At 49.6% G+C, this 19348-nt stretch overlaps 1 protein-coding gene across 1 annotated transcript in view; it reads right to left on the bottom strand.

Annotated features, from left to right (window-relative positions):
- Window positions 1-6269, bottom strand: part of Rhpn2 (rhophilin Rho GTPase binding protein 2) — a 57408-nt gene extending 51139 nt beyond the window's left edge. The window contains exon 1 of the mRNA XM_055594828.1: window positions 6150-6269. Within this exon, the coding sequence (XP_055450803.1) occupies window positions 6150-6218 (69 nt within the window). The 5' untranslated portion in view covers window positions 6219-6269. The remainder of the gene's footprint in view (window positions 1-6149) is intronic.
- Window positions 6270-19348: the final 13079 nt, after the last annotated feature.

Genomic DNA, 19348 nt, shown 5'->3' with positions numbered 1-19348 from the left:
AGAAGAAGAAGAAGAAGAAGAAGAAGAAGAAGAAGAAGAAGAAGAAGAAGAAGAAGAAGAAGAAGAAGAAGAAAGGATTATTTTTCCTTCCTTTCCAGTTGGGGCTTCCAGGAAGCCCAGAGAGTAAACAAGGGCCATAAACCAGGACACAGTGGACCTTGGGGCCCTGTCCAGCCAGCAGGTTTAGAGAACAAACAATCAACTGCTCCTACAGCTCTTGAGTAAAAACAATGGACACTGTTCCCTGGGGAAGAAGAGGCGGAGAGATAACAGGGGACAGAGCCCCACTGTCCACAAGCTCCAGGCACACAGGCCTGACACCTCCCACTTGGAGCCATTCTAAAGTCCCGGGGAAAGGTTTGCTGTATTTTCCTTTTTGTTTTTCTCCCAGCTGAAACAGGTTTTCTGGGGGATTTTAGGATTACAGCCCTTGGGAGCGGGGGGGGGGGGGGGGGGGAGAAAGAGGCCCCAGAGAAGGGGTCTGTTATCAGCGCACAGAAATTCACGTGGCTCTGCAATTAACAGCAGGTCTAAACACACTTTCTTTGAAGCATTTTTGACCGGAGAATTAAACATCTGGAGGGAGGGGGCAGCAATTTGATCTCATCCTTTTAAGACAGAAAAAAAAAAATTAGTATATAAACAAAAACAGAAACAGTAGAAAAGGTTTAGTATATAAACAAAACAGAAAAGGGAATCTCCTGTGATCTTATAGAATCAATTTTTTTAATATATGTATCATAAAATTCGGTGAGAAGGAAAAAAAACGAAACAAAACAAAAAAGCCCAGTGAAAAGCCAGAGAAAGTGAAAACATGACACCAAGACGGCCAGAAAGTTCTGTGTCTTTTAAGATATGCCTCCAGTTGTCCTCCAGACTGAGGGGACAGAGATGTCCTGGCCTGGGGTTCTGTGTACAGCCAGGTCCCACTCAATCCCGAAGAGCCCCTGGTGCACCAGAGAATCCCCTCCCTGTTATCTTACATACTTTAAATCCACAACCAACTTGCATAAGGATTTGTGAGCAATTAGGTTCCCATTTGTGTGCAGGTCACACACAACAGAGCTGACCACAGCCCCCTGTCAAGCTCCGCCTAAACTTTGCAGACAGAGGCTCAGCTCCCAGCCCTGCTCAGCAACCCAGGAAATGAGGCCTGTCTTAAACAGCAGGGCCCAGGGGCTGGGGCTGGAGCTGTCACCGAGGTGGAGCACTTGCCGACTCTCTGCTCTAGGCTTATGTCCCAGGGGTCGGGGGGGGGGGGGGGGGGGGGGGGGGGGGGGGCGTTCAGGGAATCAGGCTCTAACTGTCTGTCCCTGAGCTAGGATGAGCCACTGGCACAGCTGTAGCTGTCCATAGTCAACAGGACGGCATTTGAAAGACAAGAGGAAGTGATGACAAAGAACTGATAAGCAATTAAGTTTGTCTTGGGCAGATAAGGATCTAATCCCCATCCCACAAGTACATGGGTGGAGAACTGTGACCGGAGGGTGGTTGTAGAAGGTCCTGATTACATTTCCAGTTCTGGGGTGCCCATTCCCTTCCCCTTGGTTGGCTCACCCTCCCAACACTTCCAAACCTCACACCTCCCTCCCATCAGCCAGCTTATCCTTTTCCTGAATTTCAAAGCACCCCCACACCTGACCTCTTCACTCTCCCCTTTCTTTCAGGTTGACTTTAGAGACAGGGTTTTGGCATGTTAGTCCAAGCTGGCCTGGAACTCACCCAGGACCGGGCAGGTCCTCCCGCCCGCCTGCTTCCCGATTGCTGGAATCTCAGGTGTGGGCTATCAAATCTCCTGGCACTTTTGTTTGGTTTTGTCTGGTTAGCAACTAATCAAGGTTTATCTTAGAAAGCAAAGCTAAGTCCACCCTTCAGAAGGAGGGGCCTCGGGGCAACAAGTTTGCTTTGTGTTCTTTCTCTTCATTCTCAGCTTTTAAAGTGCTTCAGGAGGCTGAGATAGAGTACTAACCAGGCAGGCACAAGCCCTGGGGGCTATATATAGAAAAACAAAACTTTAAGAAGACTCTAACAGGGTAAGGAAGTCCATACCTGTAAACCAAGTACCTGGGAGGGAAAGACAATAGAAAATTCAAACTCTTTATCCAAAGGAAAAAAAAAAAAAAAAAGGAAGAAAACAAAAATAGAGAATATGTGAGGTGTATAAGAGACCCCAAATTTCATCCCCAGCACCATAAAAAAATCTTTCTAAAAATAAGCATTCAAGGGAGGCTGCAGTGATGGCTCAGTGGTCAAGAGCACTGGCTGTTCTTCCAGAGGACCTGGGTTTAATTCCCAGCACCCACATGGCAACTCACAACTGTCTGTAACTCCAGTTCCAGGGGATCTGGCACCTTCACCCAGATATACATGCAGATAAAACACTAATGCACATAAAATAAAATTAATTAATTGAAAAAAAAAAACCCATTCAGACTGGGTGGTGGTAGTCCATGCCTTTAATCCCAGCACTTGGGAGGCAGAGGCCAGCTTGTTCTACAGAGCAAGTTCTAGGACAGCCAGGGCTGTATTACACAAAGAGACCATGTCTTGGAAACACACACACACACACACACACACACACACACACAGCATCCTATTTCTTCACTTATCTCCCTGCAGCATCCTCTGCAGCAACCCAGGCACACTGGCCTTTATTCCTACCTCCCAGACACTTCCTTTCTGCTATTAAGGATGATCTAGACCTCTCCAGCACTCTTCAAACTCGTCAGCCTCTTCTGTCAACTTCCTCCACGCTGCCAGCCTCCTGACCTTCTTATCTTCTATCTTCTCCCTATTCCTTCCCTTAATCCAGGTGTTTCTGTCCCGGCCTTCTTTACTCAGTATCCAGATGTCTATCACGGGTGACTCCCCAAGTGGCATTGCCAGTCCTCAGCTGGCAAATTAGGGCCCACCCATCGTCTCAGCCTCCCCACTGGCCTCCCGCCATCCTAGCTTTCAGTCTAGATCCATGGTCTGGGTTAGGAGTAGAAGCCGGGGTGAGCATGAGTATGCTGACACAAGGTTTTTTTAATCCATTTATTTTCAAAGTGCAGAGGATGGAACCTGGGAACATAGGTGTGTTGGGCAAGTGCTCTACCGCTGAGCTACATCCCCACCCGGACGGGACTGCACACTGCCCAAAGCCATCAGTGGCCTGGACAAGAGCAGGGAAGAGAAAGACATTGGGACCACGGCGGCTTAAGCAGTGGTTCTCAACCTGTGGGTCAAGACCCCTCCGGGAGTCACATATCAGATGTCTTGGGTATCCAGCATAACCACAGCGAAATTACAGTTGTGAAGTGGCAACGAAAATGTTTTTATGGCCGGGGTCGGGGGTCACCACAGCATGAGGAACCGTATCAAAGGGTCTCAGCATCACCAGGAAGGTTCGAGACCCATGGATCTAAACGAGCACAACCCCTCCTGCCCAGTTTCACTCTGCTTCTCTGCCACTGCTAACCACTCAGGTAGCCAAAATGATTTTCCTGGTACAAATCCCACATGACTGAACCTGCTTAAAATGTTTCCACAGACTTCCAGTGTTCCCTAGTTCCTTAGGAAACACGTAATCTGAAACTGCCGGCTTCCCAAATGCACCTCTACTCCCTGAGGGTCCTCTGCCTTTCCGGGGCTGTTCCCTTCGCCTCCAGTGCTCCTCCCCAATCTTCTTCCGTGGTCTAACATCCACCTTTCATTCATCATTACACCAAACTGTCTCAGGTCACAGATCAGGGAAAACAAAACGTTGCTCCAAAACTTTTTATTTCCCTCACACAAAGGACGGTACGCTTCAGACTGCTACGACTTAGGCACAACGCAATCATCCTGACAGCTGTTTTGCTTTTAGAAAGATGCTTCTCATTGTAAGACAGTGATTCATCATTGTCTGTGTCAGAGAAACTGCACCTAAGAGGGTAGCGACGATTTTGGAATTTCGGTTTTCTTAAAAAAAACACAGAAAATATTACAAGTGTTTTTTTGTCTTAATCCCAGGCGTGGGGATGTGGGGCGGCTTCGGGCTGTCTGCAGCAGCTGACTATGATACTAGCAGAGGCATGGTCCTACCAGCTGCAGGTAGTTTCTGCTCTATGAGCTTGTGTGACATGTGGAATTCTGGGAACTTTTCAGAGGACACACAAATGCTAGGGCCTCGGGAGGTGGTGCTTGGTGTTTTTTTGGTCGTTCAGGGGGGGGGTTGATTGCAGATCACTAGTGGTTGTGCTCAAAGAAGAAACAAAAGGCAAGATCTCTCTCCCCTCCCCCCATCTTTCTTTCCTCTGTAGAAACAGGGGGTGAAGGGAGGGGGGAATAAAGGGTGGAAAAAGAAGAGCCCACAAAGTAGCAAAGACTGGCTATATAAGAAACGCCCAGAGAGCTACAGAGATGGGTGGGCGGTTAAAAGTGCTTTCTGCAGAGGTTCGGTTCCTAGCACCCTCGTCAAGTGAATTCTCACAAGGACCTGTGAGTCCTCTCCTAGGGTAATCACTGCTAGGGTAGTCAGTGCCCTCTTCCGGCCTCCAAGGCCTAGCAGTGCCTTGGAGTCAAGATGCAGGCATGCGCGCTGGAACACTTAAGCCTTTAAAAAGACATCCAGGCTCCAATCCTTTCTCTTTCTCTTCCCCACCCATGTCCCCAACCCCCCTACGCGCTCTCGCGCTCTCGCTCTCTCTCTCTCTCTCTCTCTCTCTCTCTCTCTCTCTCTCTCACAGCCCTGATAGGGTACCACAGGAGAAGCTGTTCTGAAAGGCTTGATACCCTCCCAGGTATGCTTCATCCTGACTTCCTGCCCCCCCCCCCCCAAGCTGTCACAGGCCCACCAAACAATCTAGCAAGAACTGAAGTTCCAGAAAGAGGCAACAACTTGCTGGAGGCTGTAAAGCAATTTCGTGGGGGTGGCAGTCAGGCCCTAGGGGCCTTAGGCTGGACATCTTGAGATTCCCAGGCCAACCAACCTCCTGCATTTCTGGTCTGTGATCCTCTGGCCCAAATGCCACACATAATTAGAAGTTATAATCCTGTAATTCCATGATGACATCTTTCAACTTAACTATACTTTAAAACTTTTTTTTTTAATGCCAAAAGGAACTTTAAAAATTGCCCACTGTCCCCCCCTTGTCTCCAGATTCCCCTCCTGTTCAACTACTTAACGAGTGAGCAAAAACTCTTTAAGAAGGCAGTGTCCCGCGGGAGAAGGAAGCTGCCAAGCCCATTTACCGAAGTAGCATTGAACAATTAAGAATTGATTGCTCTGTGGGAAGCAGTTTCACTTCCCTATTCATGATCACTCGCTGTGCCCTCGATCGTATCAGTTAGAAAAATATCCACGACGATCTCTCAATCCACCAGGTGATTCTTGGCCAAACTCCAAAGGCTATTTTTAGACTCACTAGGGACCCGAAAGGAAGGTGAGGAGCCTGTCACCGTGATTCGCACCTCCAAAGCGTCTTTGTAAGCCAGTCCCAGCGCCGCTGTGGGCGCCTGCTGGGGTCGCTTTTGAGGAACTGAGCTCCAGGGCGAAAGGCAATCGGGTAAGTTGCCGAGGAGCGCCAGGACATGCCAAACTCGGAGAGCCCAGTCTCGCCCCCTCGGTCTCTCGGACAACCAAGTACAGAAGGGGTGAGACTCCCGATTCTCTGGCTCTCTGGGGCGACGCGAGGACAAATGAGCAAGGCGCGCCCGAGGTTCCCCTCGCGGCAGTTACCCTCCCTTAAGCCTACCGGGAAGCCTTGGGAGGCGAAAGAGCAAAAACTCGCCCTCCGCCTGCACCATGGGGAAGCGCTCCGGTCGCAGCGCGAAGAGACCAAGCTCGCCAGCGTGGCCAGCGTGGCCAGCAGCAGGTCCTCTCCCCACCGGCGCGAGAAGGTTGGCAGGGCCACCCGGATCACCCCTCCAGGTTCCCACCTGCGCGCGCCCCGCCCGTGCACCTGCGCGCCCCGGCTCGGCTGCCATCTGCTCCGGGCGCCCAGCCCCGCGCCGTCCTTCCCCGCCGCGCGGCCCGCACCGTTCCCGCGCGCCCCCTTCCTTTCCCCTTCCCCCTCCCCCTCCGGTCCAGGCCGACCCCGGCCTCGAGCCCCATCAAGCGTGCTCCGCAGCTTGTGCGGACAGAGAGGGGACAGAGAGGGGGGGGTGTCTGCGGACTGGCCGCCCACCTTCCGAAAGTAGTCGTCTCGCTCTTTCTCCAGCGGCTGGGGGTTCGCGGGTAGCAGCGCGTCGGTCATGCTGGCAGCGAGGGAGCCGACGGTGAACTGAGGTGCAGCGGCTACCAGGAGCCCCAGAAGGAGCCCGGTCCCGCCCCGCGCCGCCCCGCCCCGCTGGCCGCCCCGCCGCGCTGCAGCCCCGCCCCAGCCCTAGAGCGCCAGATATCTGGAGTTCCGCCCCTCCCGGCAAGGCCCGGCCACGGGCGGATCCCGGGAACGCCGCTCCGCCACCTAAGCCCCGCCCTCAGCCTCGCCACGTGCCAATCCCGAGCCCTGGAGTTCTGGCCCCGGGCTTTTGCAGCCGTCCTGCGCCCTTGTAGTGAGGGTGAGCCACGCCCCATCTCGGCTAGGCCCCGCCCTCTCTCCGCCTTCCAGTCTTGCGGGAGGCCGAAACCCGTCTCTCTGGAGCCCCGCCCTCCGCAAGCCCCGCCCCCCGCACGCGTGGTCCGCCTCCTCCAGCCCCGCCCCCGCGCGCCTAGGCCACGCCCCGAGCATCCACGCCGGTGTTTGGAGCCTGCCGGCGCCGTGCTCTAGGAGGGCGCGCCGGCGCGCCGCTTGCCCGCCGAGCCTCCGATCTTAATCCGCGCGTGGTTAGCAGCTCTACCTTGTGAGTGCGAGAGGGGTTTCAGCGACCGTAGCGCAACCCAAACTGGCATTTGCCCCCTTTCTCTAAAGGAGCCCGGGGGAGTAGTGGCTGCAGAGAGCGCGCGGGTGATTCACGGTCGCTTTTCCACCCAGGGGACTCGGACGCGCGGGGAGAATCCAGGACCTGCTCCCATCGCTGTTCGGGAGCTTTGGGCTCTGACCGGGGAGGTCAGGAAAGCTGCTTGCAGGAGGGGAGACCGCCAAGCCAAGCGCTTGGGTCGGCCACAGCCGTAGTGGGTGGCGGAAGTCACCGAGAGACGGGGACTTTGAACACGGAAACTCTGCTGGAGTCCTGGGATGTTTCTTAGAGCCAGAATCCCCAGCCTCGGTTTTCTCAGTTCCAGAATGGCGCCCTGGCTGGTCAGGTACAGATTTAGCGGGCACAGGAGTTCCAGGGAGCTCCCTAGGCTCAGGGTTCGCGCTACCTCATACTGGAGGGTAGACAAGACTCTAGGGTCTGGATATTGGTGGCACAGGGGGCTACGATCCGGCTGCAGGAGCCTAGAGCTCCCAGCCCGAGGAGCCACTTCGCCCCTCACCGTCACCACCAAGGAACACCTCTGTCTGCTGCCTTTGGCGGTAGGTGGGTCAGGCAGGTAGGTAGGTGTCAGGTAAAGACGCCGTCAGCTTTCCAAACTAACCAGTCTTATTCCGTGCCCTTTAAAAAGTGTGTTAAGGGTGGCTGGAGAGCTGGGTCTGCGGATAGAGGGGCCTGCCGCTCAGCCCTGACAACATGGGCTCCATCCCCGGGTCGTTTTACAGTCAGTGCTTAAAATAAACAAACAACGGCGGCAGCTTAGCGTATGTTAATAAATAACAATTTTAAACCCGCCTAGCCAGGAGGAAAGGGCTAAGAAAGATCCTGTCAGAGGACGCCAAGGTGCTCACACCTGTGAGCTCAAGTGCCTTTCGGGAAGCCGAAACAGCAGTATTGTTGAGTTCGAGGCTAGCCTGATGTCTTAGTTCGCTTTGCATTGCTGACGGAAAGAACTTGACGGGCAGAGGGTGGGGGGAGGGGAGGGTTTATTTGATTTATACCTTACTGAGGGAAAGCGGTTCAGGAACTCAAGGCAGGAAATGAAGCAGAGGCTGTGAAAAAGCACAAATTACTGTCTTGCTCCCCACGTCTTGCACAGCCTGCTTTGTTGTTGTTTTTTTTTTTTTTAATTATTATTACTTTATGCTTATGATTATTTTCCTGCATGTATGCCTGTGTACCATACGTATGTGCTCATGGAGGTCACATACCCGTGCCAGATCCCCTGGAACTGTAGTTTCAGATGGCTTGAGCCACCCTGTGGGTGATGGGAATTGAACCTAGGACCTCTGGAAGAGCAGCCGGAGCTCTCTCAATCACTGAGCCACCTCTCAGGCGCGAAGCCTGCCTTTTTTTTTTTGTTTTGTTTTTAAATAGTGACATACTGTGTAGCCCAGGATAGCCTGGAGCCTCACTCAGGCTCCCAAGTGCTAGGATGACAGGTACCCACCGCCAAGCCTAGCTCGGATCGCCCTCACAGATTGTTACCCGTACAAACCAACTCATACTGATGTTGACTTAGTAGTCTTTTTAAAGATTTCTCTTTACCTGTATGTATGTGTGAGTGCCTGTGTGTGTGCTCGGTCCCCAGAACTGGGGTTACAGATGATTGTGAGCCACTCTTTCTGAGTGCTGGGAACCAAGTCTCCTCTGCAAGAGCAGCAAGTAGTGACCACTGATCCGTCCTTCTAGGCCCTTTATAGTCTTTCAGAGAGATACTTGGACCATCTTTGTTTGAGACAGGTTCTCATTCTATAGTTCAGGCTGTCCTGAAACTCCCTGTGTAAGGCCATGAGGCCTACTGTCTCAGCCTCCCAAGTGCTAGAATTACAGTCACAAGCCACCAGGACTGACTCAGTTTTTTGTTTTTTTTTTTTAAAGGCAACTACGTCATCCCCGTAAGAGGAAACCCAATTGTACTTTGCCCCATAAAGGGAGACTTGTAAAAAGTAAATGCAATAAAAACCAAGGTCTATTATTTAATCTTCTCTGACATCACCCTCCTCTCCTGCTGCCTCAGTTTGTTAAAGAAGAAGTATCTGGGGATGTAGCTCAGTGGTAGAATGTTTGCATACGTGAGGTGCCCTGTTTAACGCCTAGCATAAGACAGACAAAAAAGGAAAAAGAGAAGGAAGCTCGTCTTTAGAGACATACCAGCCCACCTAAAACGACCTCCACCCAGCATCCATCCCCACGACACAGGAGGCATCCAGACTTTAATCCTTAGGTGTACTAAGTACCTTCAGACAGCAAGTCATGACTCACTGCACGGCATCCCACATGTATCTCTCTCTCATAACCCTGATCTCATTGTGACCAGGAAATGAGACCTGTTACTGCTGACCCAATGGGGAAGCGACAGCAACCTTGTCCTAACTGGTATGAAACAAAGATTTGGCACTGAACTGTGTAAGGTGGGGCAGGTCTTCGGGGGACTGAAGCAAGAGTATCAAGAGTTCAAATCCCCTCTCAGGAGGGGAGGTAGAAGCAGGAGGATGAGAAGTTCAAGGTAAGAGTAGAGAGATGGCTCCATTCACAAGGGCCTGTTTTACATCCCTAGAACCCAAGTAAAAGCTGAAAATGGTGGAGCATGCTTGTAATCTCAGCACAGGGGAGGCAGAGACAGGAAGGTCCCTGGAGCTCACTGGTTAGCCAGCTTGGCCTAATCGGTGAGCCCCAGGACCTAGTAAGAAACCCTGTCTTAAAAACCAAAGTAGAAGCTGGTCAGTTGTGGTGCACGCCTTTAATCCCAGCACTCAGGAGGCAGAGGCAGAGGCAGGCAGATCTCTGTGAGTTCAAGGCCAGCCTGGTCTATATAGTGAGTTCCAGAACAGCCAAGGCTACACAGAGAAAGAATGTCTCAAAAAACCAAACCAAAACAAACAAAACAAAACCAAAGTGGGGACTAGAACTGTATTCATTTGGCAGAGGAATACATACTAGCACACAAGAGGTCTCATGTTCCATCCTCAGCTTCACATAAAACAGGGGACAGTAGTATATACCCGAAATCTTAACTCTTGGGAATTGGAAACCAGGGAATTCGAAGTACAAAGTCCTCCTTGGGTACACAGTGAGTTCAAGGCCAGTCCAGGCTTCATGAGATTCTGTCACAAAAACAAAACAAAAACTTACAAGGTGGACAGTGTTCCTGAAGAACACTTAAGCTTAGCCTCTGACCTGCACACACACACACACACACACTCTCATGTGTTCCTGTACCACACATATGTATACACTCACAAAAAAGAGAAATAAAATATTCTTGAATGTGCTATCTAAGAAGCTATCTAGTTCCCTAACAAGAAGCCTCCTAACAGACCATCTACAGTGGACTAATAGTTGGGTGAGGCACAGCAAGGTCACTTAATGGAAAACTGCAAACAGTAAAACCCACACCTTGCTTTTATGTAAAGAATCACAAGGGATCTCTCACCAGTCTCACCGGGCAAAGGAAGCCATACATAAAATACTATACAAGGGTTCAGCAGGTAAAGGCACCTGCCTCAAAGCCGGGCAACCTGAACTCAATTCCTGGAACCAAAGGGAAGTGTAGAGGAGAGAGTTGACTCCCTAAGCTTGGTTTGCATAAATTAAATAAACATTGAAAAGTTAAAGATCTACCATATGGTGCGGCGATCCCCTCCTGAGTTCAGAAGCAAAGGAAATAAACGTGGCTGGCACAGGCAGTGACAGAGAGGCTCTGGCTCCCCGGACGGAGATTAGAGAGATGAATGACAAGTTAAGAAGCAGGCAAGAAATTGTGAATGGACTGAGCATATTTTTGGAAGAAAATGGAGAAGAAGCCTCCTTAGAAGACTGGGAGAAACCAAAGCTCTGAGTGAAGATGGTTCCCATAAACCCACACAATAATGTAAGAACATCTCACAGAGCCTCTCTCAGGAGCATGTCTCATCAATGACAGAAGAAGAGTGATTTAATATGAGAACCAAGAAGTTTGGAATAAATACAAGTAAAGAATTCAGAAAACCACCAGGGGCTTCTTGCTTTGGACTGCCTCTGTCAAGTGGCAAAGAAAATACCAACATGGAAGAGAAGAGAAGGTGCCTGGAACGTTCCGGACTTCTGTGACCCACTTCTGCATCTTCTCCCTAGGTTTTATGTGTTCAAGTAAACAGAAGACCCAAATTAAATATTTCTTCTTCTTTTTATCTTTTTATTCTTCAATCGTAACATAAAATTAAAAAGGAAAGGAAGCGGGTGTCAGAGGCACTTGCCTGTGTTCGTTGCTGCACTGTTCAGCGCTGGGCAGGAAGTGGAAACGATGGACATTCCCATCGGTAGATTCATGGGTGAAAAGAAAATGTGGTGCAGATACACAAACGGATGCTATCCTGCCGTGAAAAGAATGAAATCGTGCCGCGTGCTGTGGGGCATGCTCATAATCCCAGCACCCAGGGAGGCAGAGGCAGAGGCAGAGGCAGGTGGATCTCTGTGAGTTCCAGATCTGCAAAGCAAGTCCAGGACAGCCACGGCTACACAGAGAAACCCTGTCGGAAATCAGGGAAGGGGGGAAGGGGAAAAGGAAAGGAAAAAGAAGTCTCCAGCCATGTTGGTGTGTGCCTTCAATCCTAGCCTTCTGGACAAAGAGGCAGTCAGATCTCTCTGGGATCCAGGCCAGCCAATAGTTAACTTTTCTGTTGCCGTGGTAAAACCTCTTGCTACCAAGGCAACTGACAGAAAACAAAAGGCTACCAGGCTCCTGGTTCCTGAGGGCTAGGAACAGCAGCACAGACTGCAGAGTTTACACCTAAACTTTATTTTCTGTGCATAAATGTTTTGCCTGCATACGTGTTTGTGTACCACAGACACATGCTCATCCCCATTTTGTTTTGTTTCTGTTTTCTTGTTTTTTGAAAATGCGACAGGTTTAAACAACTCCACATGGCGTTCTATAGGCTGAGTGACCCGAGGGTTGGAGAGACTGCCAAAGCCCAGAGCTTCAGCGTTCCCTTGGTGTCAGGGTCTACCTCAGCGAGCTCCTAATTTAGGGCTGAGGCCTCAGGAACGTAATCATCTCTCCTCTCTCTCTTCTTCCTGTAACTTGATAGAGAAAGCTCTCGCAGGACCTCTCTGAATCCGCTTCATCAGATGCGTGACGCAGCCGGCTATCTTGCTGCAGAGATGCTTGCTGAGGGAAATGGCTGGAAATGAACTCCACCCCCTTGTTGGCAGGAAGTCATGCCCAGGTCCCTGCAGTACTTGTGGATGACCTGGGCTGCCTTCTTCACAGTCTTGATATAAACTCGGCCCATGATGGCAGGTCTTGGTAAAAGAGTGTTTGGGGGGTTTTGTTGCATTTATTTATTTTTGTTTGTTTGTTCGTTCATTGAGACAGGGTTCCTATTTATTTGTTTTTTTTGTTTATTGAGACAGGGTTTCTCTGTGTAGTCCTGGCTGTCCTGGAACTCACTCTCTAGACCAGGCTGGCCTCGAACTCACCGAGTTCTGCCTGCCTCTGCCTCCCGAGTGCTGGGATTGTAGCTGTGCCCAGCTGCCTAACAGCTTACACCTTGAACTCTAAGCAGGAAGCAGAGAGCACACTGGGAACTGCACACGGCTTTGAAACCTGAACGTGATATACTTCCTCGTGATGGACTTGCCCCAGTAAGGTCACGCCCCCTAAACCTTCCTCAAACAGTGCCACCAAATAGGCACCTCGTATTCAAACATTGGGTCTATGGGGAACATTCTCTTTCAAACTGCATATAAGACCTTGTCGTTCCAGGGAAAAGGGGTGGTGGTGGTGGAGAGATGGCACAGTGCTCTGGCTGCTCCTCCAGAGGACCCAGTTTCCCAGCACCCACATGATGGCTCACAACCATCTGTGACTCCTGTTCCAGAGGGTTCAGCTCCCTCACACACGCAGGCAAAACATCAGTATACATAAAATAAAAATAAATACATTAAAAGAAAAAAAAAGCTGGATGGGGTTGGAGAGATGGCTCAGAGGTTAAGTGCACTGTCTGTTCTTCCAAAGGTTCTGAGTTCAATTCTCAGCAACTATATGATGCCTCACAATTATCTATAGTGAGATCTCTGCTGGCATGTGCTAGTATACATGCAAGCAGAACACTGTATACATAATAAATAAATAAATCTTAAAAAAAAAGTAAATCAAAAGAAGCAGGGCGAGGTAGTGTAGGCCTGTAATCCCAGCATTCAGGGAGGCAGAGACAGGTGGTTCTCTGTGAGGTGATATGGGGAGAGGCTGGTACTAAGGTACACCTAGCTAGGAGCAAGAAGTTCCAGTGTGTTGCTGTGTAACAGGCCCCAGAGCTTAGCATGACTGACTCCATGGTGGAAATGCCACGCAGGCTGTAAAACTCAGCACGTAGCCAGCACCACCAGCCAAAGTGAAAGCAAACACCTCATCCACCCAAGTCTATACTTCTGGGAAAATCTTTAAATGTACCAACCCGGCCTTTTGGCTTCTGTAGCTACACTTCTGGCTAACTGTTTTTGTTAGCCAAAGTTTGTCAACTCAGGACATGGTTTTCGTGCTAAACAGCTCACCCTGAGAAAAGCTCAGGCCTACATTAGGATCCTGAACACCTGCTGTTGTAAGGCCTGACTAATAAAGACAACAATAATATACTGTGCATCTCAAAAAACTAGGGGGAAAGGGTTTTTTGAATGTTTCCATCTTGAAGGAACATTAATCGAATATAGTAGCACATGCCTGTGGTGGAAGGAGGCAGTATAGGATCAAACATTCCAGGTCAAGGGTTGAAGAGATGGCTCAGCAGTTAAGAGAATTTGGCTGTTCTTCCGGAGGACCCAAGTTTTATTCCCAGCACCCACATGGCAGCTCATAGCTGTCCTTAACTCCAGTTCCAATGTGTTCTTTTGGCTTCACAGTTACTAGATGCACTCACATACAGGTGAAACACAATACTCTCTGCCCCTCCCCCCACCAAAAAAAAAAAAAAAAAAAGCCAGTTGGTGGCAGCTCATGTCTTTAATCCAGCACTGGGTTGGGGTGGGGACAGAGGCAGTTGGGCTATAAAATGTTTATTATTATTTGCCCTAAGATTATCTAACCCACTATCACAAATAATCAGACACAGACACCTGTTAGATTTATAATTGCCTTATTTACCTTGGGCCTGGCAGATATTTCACCTGCGCTGTCTCAATATCCTCACCATCCATCTCCCAGCCCCCACACAATGCCATCCGCCTTATTCCTGCTCAGTTGGACTACCTTTCATCCATAACCCCATGGTACTTGCTTCTATTCCTTATCTGGGCCTTTCCACGCCATCACTGGAGCCCTTTCTCCTGTCCCATTTTGTTTTTTTCCTCCTTGCTAACCCATGCTGGCCTGCTCCTTCCTCCCCTCTGCCCGTCGGTCGGTTCTCCAAAGCCTGGGAACCTTAGCTACGCCTACCCCATTCTGCCTGCTCAGGTATAGGCTGTTTAATTAGCCAATCAGGTGTAATGATTTAAGCAGGTCTACACAGAGGGCCAGTAATTGGCATCAGACCAACCTGGTCGAAAGAGTGAGTTCCGGGACGGTCTGTACCCCCCAAAAAAACCCAAAATGAAACAAAACGGAAAGTTCAATGTCAGTCATGGCTACACAGAAAGTTCCAGGCTAGCCTGATCTGTATAAGACCCTGTCTCAAAACTAAACCAACCAAGCAAACAAACAACAAATGACAGATGTTTGGGACCATAGATGCGTCTATACTGATTTACACCACATTATACAATGTGTAAATTACACAATGTAATGGATTGAACTCTTGAACTCATATAGTATACTAGGTACCTTTGTAAGTAAACTAAAGACACAGACAATACGATACAATGTACTCCTGTGTCACTCCAGGATGGAAGTGAGGTTGGAGCAGGAAAGATGGCTCCGCAGCTGACAGCGTTTACTGCTCTTGCAGAGGGCACACACGAGGGCTCATACACACAAAGGCACACAGATACGCACATAAAAGTAGATAAATACATCCCTGAAAAAGTACACGGTACCACATTTACCTCTCTATGTTTTTTTTTAATGTTCGTATGCGTCAGTTTAAAAACATTCATTCATTTGATTGTGTGTGTGTGTGTTTACCACTTATTTATCCTTGTTTTATGTATGGGGGTGTTGGCCTGCATATGTGTATGTTCTCTGCTGGCTGCCTGGTGCTTAGGGAATCCCAAAAAGTTTGAGTCCTCTGGAACTAGAGACAGTTGTGAGTCACCAGGTGGGTGCTGGGAACGAACGGTGCCTGGGTTCTCCGCAAGGGCAGCAAATGCTCTTAAAAACTGAGCCATCTCTCCAGCCCCACCTGTGTATGTTTTTTAAGATGGGCTGTCGTGCCACAGGTGATCTAGAATTCCTGATCTTCCTGCCTGCCTCCACTCTTACCCAGTGGATAAGAGTGCTGGGAGTACAGGTGTGAGTCATCATGGCTATCTCAGCCTTGGTTTTTATGAGGCTTTGCTATGTAGATCGCGCTGGCTTCAAGTTTGCATCCTCCTACCTCTGCTTCCCTCCAAAAGGTGGCATTAGAAACGTGTGTCACCACACACACACACACACACACACACACACACACACACACACAGCTAACAACAAGCTAACTTAACCCTGTTGCAAGGTCTAAGTACTGACATATCACAGGAGAGAGACTGACAATAAAAATACCAATTGATTAGATTTGGGCTGAAGAGATGCGTCCGTGGTAAAGGGCACTTGCTGCTGTTACAGAGGATCCGGATTCAGTTCCCAGCACCCACACAGCAGCTCCCTGCCACCTGTGACGTCAGTTCCAGGGGATCTGATACAGTTCGCTTGCGTCCCTGGGCACCAGGTCCACATTTGGTACACATACGCACAAGCAGGCAAACACTCAGATACATAAAACACAACACAACAAACAACACATCTTCTAACAAATGAAAAATAATAACAACATAATTAAATTATATAGTATGTCAGGAGGTAGTGAATGCTGTGGAAATGGGAGAATAGGGTGATTGCTTTGCATTTTAATTTTATTTCAGGGAGGATAAAACCCATGACCTATTCACTCGGCGTGTATTGACAGCTGCTGTGTGCTCCTGTCCTGCACACCAGCCAAGAGTATTCTTTCCAACGGGGTTAATGAAGGCTTCTCAGACAAAGTAACCTTTATGGCACAGACACGAAGGGGATGAGGCAGTGAGGCGTGACTTGGAAGAAGGGCACTCCAAGCAGAGAGGCGGCGAGCTGAGTGCGCTCACGTTGTTGTCCCTATTGCGGAAAGGGGCCGCACTGCCTGCGGTGGAGTCCGGAGGAGAGGAACCTTCTAGCGATGGCTCAAGAGTTCTGTCTTTCCGCCTTCCCTTTGCAAACCCGGGCCTAGTGCTAGGCGCTTCTTCCAGGGGCTGTTCGGGCAACCCCTAGACTTGGCTCCGGAACGCTACAGGCGATGGTCATCTTCTGTGGCTTCCCCCCCCCCCAACCCCGTTAGTCTCACTCAAACCACAAGACCTATTTAACATAGCAAAGCAGACTTGGCCTCCAGCTTCTCCAAACAGCCCTCAGTCCCTACTTCTCACCGGGTCTGGTTGGCACACCCCGCCCTCTACCTTCCCCCTCACCCTCACCCAGTCTCCAACCCAGGAGCCGGGCTGCCCTTCCCCCAGAGGCTCCTCCCTCTATAATCCAGCCACTTTGGCTTCCCGCCCTCTTTTACCTTTTGTCCTTTTTCTTGGCACCTGGCTCCCCTCCTCCTCTTCCTTCCCCTCCTCCTCTCTTCACCTGGCTCAGGGGCATGTCCACTTTGGACTCTCCCAAATGTCTCTTCCTCTGGCTACGTCCTCCCTTTCACCTAAAATAAACTTTCTCCTCCCTCATACCTAGGAGCAGCAGTCATGACCTTTCCTTTTTATTTCTTTATTATTATTATTTATATCCTCGAACCAGAATACAGCTGACTCCTGTGGTGTGCACACATTTAATTCCGGGCAGATCTCTGTGAATTCCAGGCCAGCCTGGTCTTCGTATCGAGTTCTAGGTTAAGAGTACATAGTGAGACCCTGTCAACATCCTGTCCACCTACATGAAACAAAACACACACACACACACACACACACACACACACACACATCACTATCAGGCAGATGCCAGCTTGGTCTATAGAGTGAGTTCCAGGACAGCCAGAGATACACAGAGAAACCCTGTTTCAAGAAGAAAAAGAAAAAAAAATCCTCCCATCCCCAAAACACAAACAATCAAATCAACAAAACAATCCTATTGCTGAAGATGCAACCCATTGAGGACAAAGACTGTGGGACACAGGGATCACGCTGACCTCGAGCGGGAGGTTTCCCCTCTGCCGAACGGAGTTTATAATGCCAGGAGGTGCTACGCCGGCCTCTGAAGGGGAAAAGTCATCAGTGGTCTTACCCAGAGATGGCCCCCCAGTGCTATGACATTGACCTGCCAGGCAAGATATGCCCACTGGTGCCATAGCGACGCGGCAGTTTTGAGGGTAACCAACCATTTTCGAATCGGGCGCTTTTGGAAGAGAGGGCAGAAAGGTGATAAGAGCCGGAGGCAAGGTGGAGATCGTCATGAAGGGCTGTCTACTGGATATGACAGGATCCTTGTGATCATGAACCCAGGAGCACAGCAGCTGCGGCGGCTGCCCAAGACCTTTGAGAACACACACCAACTCACACACATACACAGACCAACTCTCACACACTCACACATACTTACACACACATACCCCCTACATGCTCTCTCTCTCTCTCTCTTTCTCTCTCTCTCTCTCACACACACACACACACACACAGGTGCATAGGCATGAAAGTAGGAGACAGATTAATTCAGAAGAAGAAGGGGGTCAGAAAGAGTGGGAGGAGATAAGTGAGGGTTCATTGGGAGTGAATATGATCACAATGCATTGTAAACAGATATAAAATTGTCAAAAATAAGAGGACGAAAGCCTGGGCTTCTGGGAGAGATTTTTATATCAGCCTTATACCTTATTAGCTGAATTTATCATCATCATCATCTTTTCCAGAGCCCTGCCTGCCGTCTTGGACTCACTTTGCAAACCAGGCAGGCATTGAACTCACCTGCTTCTGCCTCTGGAGTGCTGGTATTAATGGCGTGAGACATCACACCCAGCTGAAATCATTATCTTTTTGTGTCTTGGCCAAAAAGTTTGTGACGTGAGATGACAGCATTCCATTTGCCAGATGTCTGTTCTTTAGACTTGATGAAGAACCTCCAGCATCCTTCCCTCCACTCTTCTTTTCTTCCTTCCTCCCTTCTTTTCTTCTCTCCTCCTCTCCAGTTTTCTTTCTGTAGTATTATCCCTGTCCCCATCATTTCACCTCCCTCCCTCCCTTCCTTCCTTTTTTCCTTCCTTCTTTTTATTCATCAGTCTTGTCCTTTTTTGCCAGTTCAGAATGGAACCTGGTTCTCTGGGGTGGAAACCCAGGCCTTCAAACATGCTAAGCTCCTGCTTTACCACTGGATGCTGCCTCAAGCCCACAAGTCTTTCTTTTTATCTTTTCTCTCTCTCTCTCTTTTTTTTTTTTCTATTTATTTGGTTATTTATGACAGGGTTTCATTTGTATAGGTTAGGCTGATGTCCAGCTCTCTATCCATGCCTGGTATTTTGTTTCTTTGACCAATCTACGTAGCTGTGCATATGGGTTCTGATATTCCCAGGGTTAGTGAATCCTTCCAGAAGTTAGTGAATCGCTTTTTGCAAATACAAAGATGACATGTGTGTGTATGTGTGTGTGTGTGTGTGTGTGTGTGTGTGTGTGTGGCCCGGTTCAGGTTCATAAGATGTACACCATACAAACTTCTGCCTGGTTCCTTCCCATTTCCAGTGCAGAGAGGCCAGACAGTGGTGCCTGGACAATCACTCTCGGAGAAGGTGGTTGGGATGGGCGGAAGATCCGGTTGGCAGTGATTGCTGGCCAAGGAAGTGAAGCAGGAACAGAGGACCCTGGACAGGTACGCTGTATTGAAGTACAGAGACCCTGTGGCTTCCAGCATCCTACTGCTGTGTCCTCCTCCCAGTACTCAGGCACTGGCACGTGACAGGGCCAGGATGGGGTGTTGGGCCAGGATGGGGTGTTACAGAGATTAATCTTTTTGTTTGTTTGTTTTTCGAGACAGGGTTTCTCTGTGTAGCTTTGGCTGTCCTGGAACTCGCTCTGTAGATCAGGCTGGCCTCGAACACACAAAAATCCTCCTGCTTTCACCTTCCAAGTGCTGGGATTAAAAATATACAAAGCCACTGCCCGCACAGGTAATCGCAGCTGGGATCGGCCTTTGACCAGCGCAGTTCTTTGACCAGCAAGGAGGAGGTGACACTTTCCCCCAAAACAAACAATTCAACTTTACAGTTCGCTTCATTTCACGGAGACAAACGTGCGAACAGTTTGGGCCTACAGAGGCTCCCGTAGCTAAGGGGCGGAGCCCGGAAGA

This window comes from Psammomys obesus, unplaced genomic scaffold, assembly GCF_907164565.1.
Source record: "Psammomys obesus unplaced genomic scaffold, mPsaObe1.curated_primary_1811, whole genome shotgun sequence".
Lineage (NCBI taxonomy): Eukaryota > Metazoa > Chordata > Mammalia > Rodentia > Muridae > Psammomys > Psammomys obesus.
The sequence above is the reverse complement of the archived record's forward strand: the minus strand, read 5'-3'. Positions and strand labels throughout refer to the sequence as shown.